The 12,077-nt window shown below is 41.7% G+C and overlaps 1 protein-coding gene across 1 annotated transcript in view; it reads right to left on the minus strand.

The window, feature by feature from the left end:
• Nucleotides 1-12,077, minus strand: part of CACNA1E (calcium voltage-gated channel subunit alpha1 E) — a 351,045-nt gene that overhangs the window by 174,193 nt on the left and 164,775 nt on the right. Inside the window, exons 5-7 of the mRNA XM_032226797.1 lie at nt 7,787-7,890; nt 6,247-6,399; nt 4,865-5,060 (exon numbers count right to left, since the gene is read on the minus strand). Coding sequence (XP_032082688.1) covers nt 4,865-5,060; nt 6,247-6,399; nt 7,787-7,890 — 453 coding nt within the window. The remainder of the gene's footprint in view (nt 1-4,864; nt 5,061-6,246; nt 6,400-7,786; nt 7,891-12,077) is intronic.

Below are 12,077 nucleotides of genomic sequence, written 5' to 3' on the forward strand. Positions count from 1 at the left end.
AGACCACTGCATTAGACAACCCGTGTCTCATTGGGTGATCCTTTCAGAGATATTCTATTATCAGATTCCTCAATGTCTTCAACAGTGACCAATGTCTAAGGTGCTGCCCTCACTGGAAAAATTGGGATTATCTGCATTGAAAATAGCTCGTGTTGAACAGTATAACATAGTGAAACATCAGCCCAGAAATGTTTTGTGACATTTTGTATCATAAACTGTTTTATGATAAGGTTTATGTCGTGTAATGTTTTATAAAATTTTCCAAAGTTCAATTCCATGGGAGTCACTTAAGGTGGAAGGCTGAACCAAGGTAGGCCTCAAGCCTGAACCAAACTAGGGTTTCATGATATTAAGCTTTAACTGTTCATATAGATATTGCAAGGTTTGCTTTTAGGACATGGTGCAGTTAGACACGGGTTAGAAGGAAGTCTGCACATGAAATATGCTGAAGTAAAACCTCTATTTTAACCCATCTGCTGGCTTGACTGTTACTCTGTTTGGTAGACACATATTGTTAGTTCCTCAAAATACGAGCTATGCATATCCGTTAGCTGACCCATGTATTATGACATCCTGTAAACATACTTTCAGTAACACAGGGGCAAATGTTAAGGGGTGTTTCCAAAACTAACAGATGGCTTTAGCTGAAAGTGATAAACTATATAAGGAAGTTCCTGAATTTCATTCAGGGTTCAGGCCATTTATTCTTTGCTATGAACCTGCGCAAATAAACTATTCCTTCTCTTGGGTGTCCTGTCATTTTCTACAACACACTGGTCACTAGTTTTGGATGCATTCTGCAAATTAGCACATTTGAAGTACCATGGTTCAAACATTATTATTGCCCTGTGATTCACCATTTTGCTCAGGTAAAGCTTATAGGAATGAGAGTTTTAGTAGCAAATGATGAATTGAACAGGGCAAAGAGAAATCAGGGGAATTGAATTGAATTTATTAAACTTCTAGGCCGCCCAATCCCGAAGGACTCTGGGCGGCTTACAGAAATGAAAAAGAAATTAAAAGAACTTAAAAACAATAGGACACACAAAGTTAAAAAAGGAATGCAACAAACACCCAATCAGAAGGCTTGCCGGAAAAGCCAGGTTTTAATGGCTTTGCGAAAGGCCATGAGAGTGGGCAGGGCCCAGATCTCTGGGGGCAGCTCATTCCATATGGCCGGAGCGGCAACAGAGAAGGCCCTACTCCTAGGCGCCGCCAGCCGGCATTGTTCTGCTGAAGGCACCCGGAGAAGGTCCATCCTGTGCGATCTTATTGGTCTAAGGGAGGTATGTGGCAGAAGACGGTCTCGTAGGTACCCAGGTCCTAGGCCATGTAGGGCTTTAAAGGTGATAACCAGCACCTTGAACCGTGTTTGGAGACCAATGGGCAGCCAGTGCAGCTCGTGGAGGATAGGTGTGATGTGGATGTACCTTGGCACACCCAGTATCGCTCGCGCGGCTGCATTCTGGACTAATTGCAGTCTCCGAACACTGGGAAACAATGGGTTTGAATGAAAGATGAATTAACTTCATTGCATGTGTCACTTTAATCCTTCCAGAAATCACACCTCCTCCCAGTTTTTCAGAAGCCTAATTTTTCCACTTTAACCAAAATGTCCATCAAGCTCATGTTATAAGGTTTTGGCAAAAAGAAAATGTAATATTTGCAGTTTTTCTTAAAGTCAAGGTAACTGACCAGGGATGGGTTTCAACTGGTTCGCGGTGGTCCCTGCGAACCGGTTGGTCGGCGAACCCGGAAGTAAGTAACTTCCGGGAACGGCGAAGGGCCCACTCGCCCGCTCGCGCTCCTTACCCGGTTTTGACGAGTTCTGCGCTTCCACGCATGTGCAGGACGCATACAGCGCCTGTGTGATCCTCCAGGAGCAGCTGGAGCATCGCACAGACGCTAGTACACTGCCGGCCCCGTTCCAACCGAACCGGTTGGAACAGGGTGAGAATCCCACCCCTGTAACTGACCCAATGAAGATGACAATCAAGCCGAGAATTCCCAGCTGATGAATGGAGGCAGTTTCAGTTTCTTCCCCAGTGGGATGGCTTATGTAATGATACGTTCTGCATCTATTTCCTCTAGAGATGAGTTAACAAGTCATAAATGGATGAGTAATTATTAACGGGAATTATAAGCAGGGATAGAAAAGCGGAATAATGAATGTGAAAAGAGGATATTATATTCCATTTATAGTTATTTTACATTTATATACCAAAAAAAAATCACTCTAGTCAAAATGTACAATATAAAAATAACACTGAGATGAATTATTTTAGAAAAAATATTACTTTCTTCTTCTAGTCATGCCGACTACCCACTCTATGGAGCTCCAAACAGAAATAACATTACTTATAATATGTCAAAGCAGAAATGGTATTGCTCCCGTCTCAAAATAGCCCCATTCAAATATTCTTAAATTGGCCCCATTCAATATACGATAGACATATGGTACAAAGTTTGAGTTTCGGAAAAGAAAAATTTACCTAAAAATCTCAGTTTTCAAAATATAAATTTACTGCACTTATTAAAAGGGGAGATTAAGTTTCTCTCTTAAAATATTTATGAATTTTGGGAGGAGTCCTCTTAATAATCAAATATGCTAAAAGCTAATGAATAGGCAGGAGATGAGATGAGGATGAAAAAAGGAGCTTCCTCTATTCACCCCCCCATTAAAAGATGATTATAGCAATGCAGAGCCTTCATTATCCATGGAAACTTTCTATACCCGTGATGGCAAACCTATAGCATGAGTGCTACAGGTGGCACATGGAGCCATATATGCTGGCATGCGAGCCATCACCGCCTTCCGGAGGGCTGGGGGCAGTGGTGGGTTTCAAAAATTGTTTGAACCTACTCTGTGGGTGTGGCCTCCTTTGTGGGAGTGGCTTGCCGCCCATGTGACCGGATGGGAGTGGCTTGCCGCACATGTGACCGGATATGAAGATGCCGACGACACTTGTCAGAACCACCTTAAATTACCTCACACACAGCACTGGCATGCATAAGAATAGGATGTAAACTTGTTTTTTAAAAGGCATCTTTGGTTTGCGTTAAAACAACTTCAACACACGCAATGTTCTGATTGCACCACAAACGCAGTAGTCATCCTTACCTTTCCCAGAGGCACTGAGTTTTATAAATATGAGCGTGATAGTGTAGAATAATCATATCCAAGGACCAGTGGTGGGTTTCAAAAATTTTTGGAACCTCTTCTGTAGGTGTGGCCTGCTTTCCGGGTCCACTGGTGGAACCTCTTCTAACCGGTTCGGTAGATTTTGACAAACCGTTTCTACCAATAGTGCGAACTGGTAGGAACCCACCTCTGGCTGGGGGAGGCCATTTTTGCCCTCCCCATGCTTCAAGAAAGCCTCCAGAGCCTGGGGAGGGCAAAAAGAGTTTTTTTTTAAATTTGTGCTATATATATATTGATTTTTATTAAACCATATGTTTTTTATGAGGGGTACTCAGCGTTACGAAAATTATAGAAGGGGCACACATATGTCAAAAGTTTGGGAAACACTGCCATAGCACAGCACCATCATTAAAGCAATATTCTCCTCATTGCCTACCTCACTCATGGGCATCTGCCAGGCCTTTAAGCACAGTTACATGATCAAATTCCTGTAGGAGTTATGTCAAGTACCTATAATACAATGATTCTGCTTCAATACAGAGAGTAATGCAGTTCAAGACAAGGAAGGGGAGGAGGCGATGAGAAGGGACAGGAAAAATTTGATGGAGAAGGCTGCAAAGCCTTCGCTTAGATAATTACCAACTCCACTTGCCCCCAACAGATTTACTCTGTCAGAAGCTTAATTTCTGTTGCAAACTTACATGCCTTGTGAGTTCCTGCTTGCCCAATATTTTGACAGCAGCTCTACAAGTTGATAGAGCATGCCATATAGCAAAGGTGAAGAAAGAAAGAAAGAAAAAAATATCTACTCAAATGTAGATATTAAACTGATTCTTTCACATTTATGATTAAAAGCAACAGTGATCACCCTGAAAGAATGATAAGGACCCTTTTCAGCAACTGAAAAAGGGGTGAAATTATGCAGTAGCTTTTCAATAGAATTGATATAATGACGCAATACCCGAAATTGGGACATTAATTTGCAGGGTGGGATTTCTCTGTAAGTGGACTCTGGCAGACAAATGATTTTTCAACATGGAAAGATCTGTGGCTTAGATGAATCAGTGCCAATAACTTTTGTCTGGAAATTAGTAGGATAATACTTATAGAAGTATATTGCAAACAATAAATGTTATTTGAACTGATAACATTTGGAAATTGGATGCCAATCTGGTGTTACTATATCAAAAGGTATGGTTAAAAGAAGAAGCATTTTTAAAAAATAATTCATGAGGATAAGGTAAAGGTTCCCATCACATATATGTGCTAGTCATTCCCAACTCTAGGGGGCAATGCTCATCTCCATTTCAAAGCCGAAGAGCCAGCATTGTCCGAAGACGTCTCCATGGTCATGTGGCCAGCATGACTAAATGTCACAGGTGCATGGAACGCTGTTACCTTCCAACCAAAGGTGGTTCCTATTTTTCTACTTGCATTTTTACGTGCTTTCAAACTGCTAGGTTGGCAGAAGCTGGGACAAGTAACGGGAGCTCACTCCGTTACACGGTGCTAGGGATTCGAACCGCCGAACTGTCGTCCTTTCTGATCAACAAGCTCGGTGTCTTAGCCACTGAGCCACTGTGTCCCTTTTCAGAGGATATGGGACTTCAAATATAGTGCTCATATGAGATACAGTTTGAAATGAAATGAAATTAGTCAGTTGTAACCATTTATAAACAATATCCAATAAAATAATTCTGCACCAACCCTCTCTTTCCTCACTTGTCTTTACTCACATTGTACAGCACTGTAGTCCATCCTTCCATGGTAATGCACTGGAAGACAGTCAACACGGCAAAGAGGATGTTATCAAACTGAGTTATCCCATCATTGGGACCAATCCAGTCTCTGCACTCATAACCTGCCGGGCATCCTTGCACCCCACAGGGATGTGGGGGATCCAGCTCTTGTAATTCACCTGCAGTCAGACAGAGATGAAATCATTTTATTAACATGCATCTATGTAAAGGAGCAAGGTCGACCAAGAAAGTTATAATAAAACAGGAAGCTTCTATATGCATTTATTTTATTTATATTTTACCTTTTCCTTCAACAGCACAAGGTGAACATGAGGATTTCCCCTATCCCCCAATTTACCAGCACAAAAACATTGTGAAATGGGCTGGCTTGTGAAAGAACAATTAGCGCAAATTATCCAGCCAACCAATCCAAGTCTAACATTGTAATGTCTGCATGACACATATTTATAGCTCCTCTCTTCCAGGAAAGTTTGGGTTCCTTGAGCAGGATTCAAAATTCGTGATTGTTAACAGGGCATGGGGAAACAACAACAAGAAAAACCATGTTTTGTTTTCAAACCATTTCTGCTGCTCAAATTGCAGAAAGTATTTTTGCCCAGAGGGCATGTTCAAACCTAAAAGAACAAATCTTTCTGAAGGATTGTAGGTTAATTAAATCCATAGCTGTACAGTGTTTTAAACTTCCAGGACTAGAATAAAGTCAGAAGGGAGTGATGAAAGAAATGTCCTTCTGGGTTCGGCTCCAAGTGGGGGAAAAGACACTGGAGACATGGAGGCTGCTTGGAAAGATGGTTTATTGGTGGACAGGACCACATGGCTTGAGCCCTGAACAGAAAAGGGGATCACATGCTTCAATGTTGGTGGAGAAGAAGAGAAGGGCTGAGGGAGGGGCTTGCTAGGCTTTTTATAACCTGTTCAGTCCCACCTCTCTGTTTCCTGTTCCTGTGTAAGAAATGTATTCTGATTGGTTGCCAGACTCCCATAGGGCCATGCAGGGCAACTCTCTAGGCTGTGTTTTGAATCCAGGTTTGGTTGAGTTCTCAGATGCCATGTGGTCAGTTGAGTAAAGGGCCAATATTATCCTGCCTTTACTCCCATCCCCCCCTGGGGCTGCAGTGGAGAAGTCTTTATTATGTAAAAGGGACTAGCTTGGCCTTCTTAATGGCCCATTAACAGTGGGGATGGGCAGGAAGCTACAGGCAACCATTCTGTCTTTTAAAACATGTTTCTTTCTTTCCACATCCAGAGAAATATTCTGCCTTTTCAATATTTCCTAGGATATTTCATTTTTTCTGGGAGAGGGCTGGATGATAACTTCCCACGGGAGACAGCGATATCTCTTACCTGAATTGTTTACATAGCAAGCCTGGTGTAGCTTTCCACTATAAAATTCCAAGCCAATAATAGCAAACATCAGGATTGCAAAAAAGAGAAGGAGACCGATCTGGAGCAGAGGCACCATTGCTTTCATGATGGACTTTAGTACGATCTGTAAACCTTGAGACAAGGAAAAGGAGAAAAAAAAATGCAATTGAAAAAGAAGCAGCAGTCAGCAAATTATTCCTTTGGGAGAAGCAGAGAGACGAGGAAGTGTCACACTGTGAAACATGTTCAGAAAAGTTGTGATTGTCTGGCAGATGCAATATTATAATCGAGGGAAGACAACACTCTAGAAAGAAAGCAGAGCTCATGTCACTGAAGGAGGAGAAAGCAAATATTCATCTCCCAGAGGAGCAAATTCTTTCCCATTAGGGAAAAAACCTCCCGATTTTTTTTTTCCGCAGAAGGAAATGCTTTGTTTAATCCAAAGTGTTCTAAAGTTTAGGTTTTCCCTAATGTAAGATTGCAATATTCTTTTTTTTAATTAATTTTTTATTTTATCAATTTCATATATACATTCACAATTATATGATCTCATCACTGTTATTAATATATGTATTTATAACAATTTTTCCCCTACAGTTGACAATATACTTGAAGATTGCTTTCTTACCATCCCATAGATCCATCTTATCTTACAACGGTCCTACTTCTTCTTCCTCCCTCCCTCTTTCCTTCCCTCGTTTCTTCTCTCCTACTCCCCTTCCTTCCCTCCCTCCTTCCCCTTCCCTCCTTCTCTCCTTCCCTCCTTCCTTCCCTCCTTCCTTCCTTCCTTAGAGAGGGCTGAAAGCGGTATATAAGTCTAACTGCTATTGCTAAGTCTGGGTTCTTTCCCTTATTACTGAGCTAACAAAAGCCTTTCTGAATCAGAGGATCAGAGGTACTCGAAGCCTGTCAGTCTGGTTGTTGAAGATATATATTTTACTTAATATCAATATTTTATTTAATATTTTATTTATTTAATATCACTTAATTTTAAAGGCCAGTCTGGAATCGTATGCAAGTGACGTGATTCCAGTGGTGGGATTCAGCCGGTTCACACCTATTCGGTAGAACCGGTTGGTAGCTTTCTAAGTAGTTCAGAGAACCGATTGTTGGAAGAAATCTCCTTTTGCTTTTTCCCACTTTACAGGGCTAATCCTGTAAGGAAGGCAGGAAGGAAACACTCTGGTGTTGTTTCTAGCCTAATCTTTATTGCCCTGCTTACAGAAACTGCCTCTCTGGTTAACCCTTATTCCGTTGTAACAGCTAAGGCGAAACGCCCATCAACATGAGTGACATTGAGTTGGCCACACCCACCCAGTCACAAGACCACCAAGCCACGCCTACCCAGCTGGTCATTAGGGCAGAGGACCGGTTGTTAAATTATTTGAATCCCACTACTGCCTGATTCAAATAGAATACCTCTATAGGAAATAAAGATGGCCATTGGAAACACCAACACCGCTCTCCAAGAATCCTTCAACAGTAGGACAAAGTGGGAGGAGATAAACCAGATACTTACTAGGAATGCCTGAGACAAGCTTCAGGGGCCTGAGCACTCGTACCGCCCGCAGAGTCCGTAGGTCCACGTGGGTGTTAAAATGTGCTCCTGCTGTTGCAAGGATGCTAGAAACAAACAGGAAGAGACAAAAGTTACTAAACATAGTATCTTGGGGTGATGCACATATGCCTGCCAGTCTCCCTCCCTCCCTCCCTGCAGGAGGAGGCGTAACACACACCAGGCACCTGACAGCCGGAATTGATGCACCTTACCCTATGCTGTGAGTCAAGAACCATTTCTTAGCCTAATCTTAGCAGAGCAGCAATTAAAAAAAAATACACACTAGCTTTAGGACTCACATTTTCACAGCTCAGTCTGTGCCTTGTGTTAGAATTATGGGTTGTAAATTCAATACATCAGATCCTTACCAAGAGGCTGGAATAGGAAAGTATTGGGAAGGGACAATTCTCAAGGCACTAATATTGCCCTTTAACCAGTGGTGGGATTCAGCCGCTTCGCACCTATTCGGGAGAACCGGTTGGTAACTTTCTAAGTAGTTCAGAGAACCGGTTGTTGGAAGAAATCTCCTTTTGGTTTTTTTCCATTTTACAGGGCTAATCCTGTAAGGAAGGCAAGAAGGAAACATTCTGGTGTTGTTTCTAGCCTCATCTTTATTGCCCTGCTTATAGAAACTGCCTTTCCGGTTAACCCTTATTGTATTTTAACAGCTAAGGCGAAGCAGCCTTCGATGTGAGTGATGTTGAGTTGGCCATGCCCACACGGTCACATGACCACTGAGCCCCACCTCCCTTTATTTATTTATCAGCACAAATACAACACAAATGTAACAAAGGCAACAGTAAAAATAATGGCTTTCTGTCTGGATGGTCTCTTGTGATGAGCCAATAGACAGAGAAAGAAAGCAGTATGCCTCCTCCCATATTTGGGCATACCAGGGGTTGTGACACTAAATACACACACACACACACACACACACACACACACATTCACACACAAACACACACATACATATAAATGTTAATTCCCATTTAATTCAGATAGATAACTGAATGACAAAAAAATGGCTGGCTAACATCCCTAGTATTTTTCTGGAATTAGACTTATGATTACTTTTCTCTCTGGGACCATTTGGCAGGTGTTAGAATATTAAACCAGGATTTTCATTTCATGCTTGAAAAGCAGCTAGGCATATTTTGTCGTTAATAGTAAGCAGTTATGATTTGATCCCAAATCACACAAGAAGCTGATATTGTGGAATAACACATATCTCAAAAATAGTCGGGAAAATGTTTTATTGGGAATGCCTGGCCCAAACAGGGATTAATACTTTAAATCAATTTTTCTTAGTGTTGTTTTAAATATTTTGCAAGATTAACGTTTGTGTTTGACTTGCCTATGTTATGTATGTATGCTAACAGTATGGCCCTTTAACAGCTCATACAAAGTTCAACAGAATTAATAGAATGCAACAATGCAGCTTTTTTTATTATTATATTATATTAAAAATGAAGATTGTTGTTTATATATTTGATCTATATATTTATTTAATTAATATATTTGATCAAACCTAATTTATTTGTTCTGGTTTCATGTTGACATATATGTCAATGGATATTAAATATCATACTTAAGGGTTTCAATGTGATATTAAATTGGACTCTTAAAATATGTCATTGTATGAAGAGTTTTGCCTCTATCAGTCTTGTAGCATAGTAGATAATCCTGCATAACTGCCATAAAAGTCATTTTCCTGATTTCAAGGAATGGATATGTTTCTTAACAATTTTTTAAAGTCTTCTTTGCTCTAAAAATGAAAAGATAACACAATGTTGTTCTATGGTCCAGATGTAACAATAAGCCCAACAACTGAATTAATTTCATGTAGGTATATATATATCCTTATCATATGGATCTTTTCATTTTGTTAATTTGGGTAGGGTGGGCTTATTTAGTTCACTTAATCACGTGTTGTGGCCCAGCAGGAGCTGTTGGAGCTGCAAACAGACACCGATAGCGAGGGACCCCCATGAGTCGCCTCTGGAAGATGTGGAGGACCCTGGACAGGGTTCAGACTCCGAGCAGGGACCAGAGAGGCTGGTTGGCCACCAGGAGGGGCCTGAAGCATGGAGCAGCAGTGAAAGCCAAAGGAAGTTTGTCCCTGATGAGCAGTGGTGAAGATGTCAGGCCCTTGAGCAGTGAGGAGGTGCAGTGGGAATTGGTCCTGGACACCCGGAAGAGACGGGTGGATAAGCGCCGGCAGCAATTACGCAAAGGAGATAGTTGAACCCAGGTGGTTGTGATTAGGCTCCTCCCAAGAGAGTATATAAGAAGAGACTTTGGGAGGAGGCTTTTTGCAGGACTCAACTATTATACTAAAGCTGGAGAAGCTCTGGTGTGTATTTCTTATCTGTGGAAGTCTGGGTTGCTGCCAAAGTCTTGTTGGTGTGTTAATTTACCGTGAATAAATTGTCTAGCAGTAATCTTGTGTCGGCGTGACTCACCGTACGGAGGGGGGGGGAGTCAGAACAATCACTATACTGTGCAAGGCCATTAAAGGTTCTTTCCTTCCACACAACTAGGTGTGCCAGCCCATATGTCATTTTGTATAATTAAATCCCAGGCTCCTAAACTAATTGAGGTGTTGGCTGTTGATAATTGCTAGTTTCTGACATCAATTTAATTTTTCCACAGGGTACAATCAACCCCAATGCAGAGACGGTTTTGTTAAGGGAGGGTTCTTTCCTCAGGTAACAAGTGGCAATATTTCAAGATCAACGTTCTTCAAAACAGGAAGCACACATTCTTTTAAACCATCAGTGTCATAAAGTGCTAAATGGATGACACAAGTCTTAGTAAAAAGATGGACAGGAGACTAAAATAAAGACCACCAAGACTAAAGTTGGCTCCTTTAGAAAATCTAAACCCAATGGGCAAAACCCTATATTGCACTATATAAACTCTTCACCCCTCAGAGAGGGTCCGCAACTTGGGTGTCCTCCTGGATTCTCAGCTGACATTAGAATACCACCTGTCAGCTGTGACCAGGGGGGCTTTTGCCCAGGTTCGCCTGGTGCACCAGTTGCGGCCCTACCTGGACCGGGAGGCACTTCAAATGGTCACTCATGCTCTCGTCACCTCTAGGCTTGATTACTGTAATGCACTTTACTTGGGGCTGCCCCTGAGGAGTGTTCGGAGACTACAATTGGTCCAGAATGCGGCTGCGCAAGCGATATCGGGTGTACCTAGGTACACCCATGTTGCACCTATCCTCCGCGAGCTGCACTGGCTTCCCATTGGTCTCCGAACGCGCTTCAAGGTGCTGGTTGTTACCTTTAAAGCCCTACACGGCTTAGGACCTGGATATCTACGGGACCACCTCCTGCCATATGCCTCCAAACGACCCATAAAATCTCCCTCCCAACGACCCATAAGATCTCACAGGCTGGGCCTCCTTCGGGTACCGTCGACTGGCTGGTTGGCGACTACTCGGGGGAGGTCTTTCTCTGTAACTGCCCTGGCCCTGTGGAATGATCTACCCGCAGACATCCGGACCCTTCCCACTCTCTCGGCCTTCCGAAAAGCCACTAAAACCTGGCTGTTCCGGCAGGCCTGGGGCTGTTGACCCAAAATACGGTCCAGCCTCATTTAGAACGGAGTTCATGGTGTGTTTTTTAAATCTATCTTTTCTTTCCTTCTATTTTATTTTTTTCTTCTTCTTGATTTATTCTGTACTGTAAGCCGCCCGGAGTCCCATGGGATTGGGCGGCATATAAATGCTATTAAACTTATAAACTTATAAACTTATCCTGAAATTAATTGTTTGTTTGTTTGTTTGTTTGTTTATTGGATTTATATGCCGCCCTTCTCCCAAAGGACTCAGGACGGCATACAACATTAAAAAAAAAAACATATTACAAAAGTTAAAAAGGAAATTAGATAGAGTATCCAAAACCAAACCCAATTAATATTAACAATAACATTTTAAATTAGCATCACTTCAAAAGAATTGCGGCATCTAGGAGCTGACCACCAATGTTTGCAAAAAAAAAAAATTGTTGATACATCAGATTCTTTGTTGATCTTTTATTTTTTCTATTGTATTATAAATGCATTATCTTTTTTTCCCCACACTGCATGGCTTCTCATGTGTTCTTTTCAAGGAATCAGGCAAGATAGTTATTGCAAAGAAAAATGGGACAATATTTCCCTTTCCAAAACTTTATAAATGCAATTGGATTTACAAAAACTTCAGTGATGGGTAGGCAGCGCCTGATACAAGAAGGAAGGAAAG

The sequence above is a fragment of the Thamnophis elegans genome, chromosome 11 (assembly GCF_009769535.1).
Source record: "Thamnophis elegans isolate rThaEle1 chromosome 11, rThaEle1.pri, whole genome shotgun sequence".
In the NCBI taxonomy this organism is placed as follows: Eukaryota; Metazoa; Chordata; class Lepidosauria; order Squamata; family Colubridae; genus Thamnophis; species Thamnophis elegans.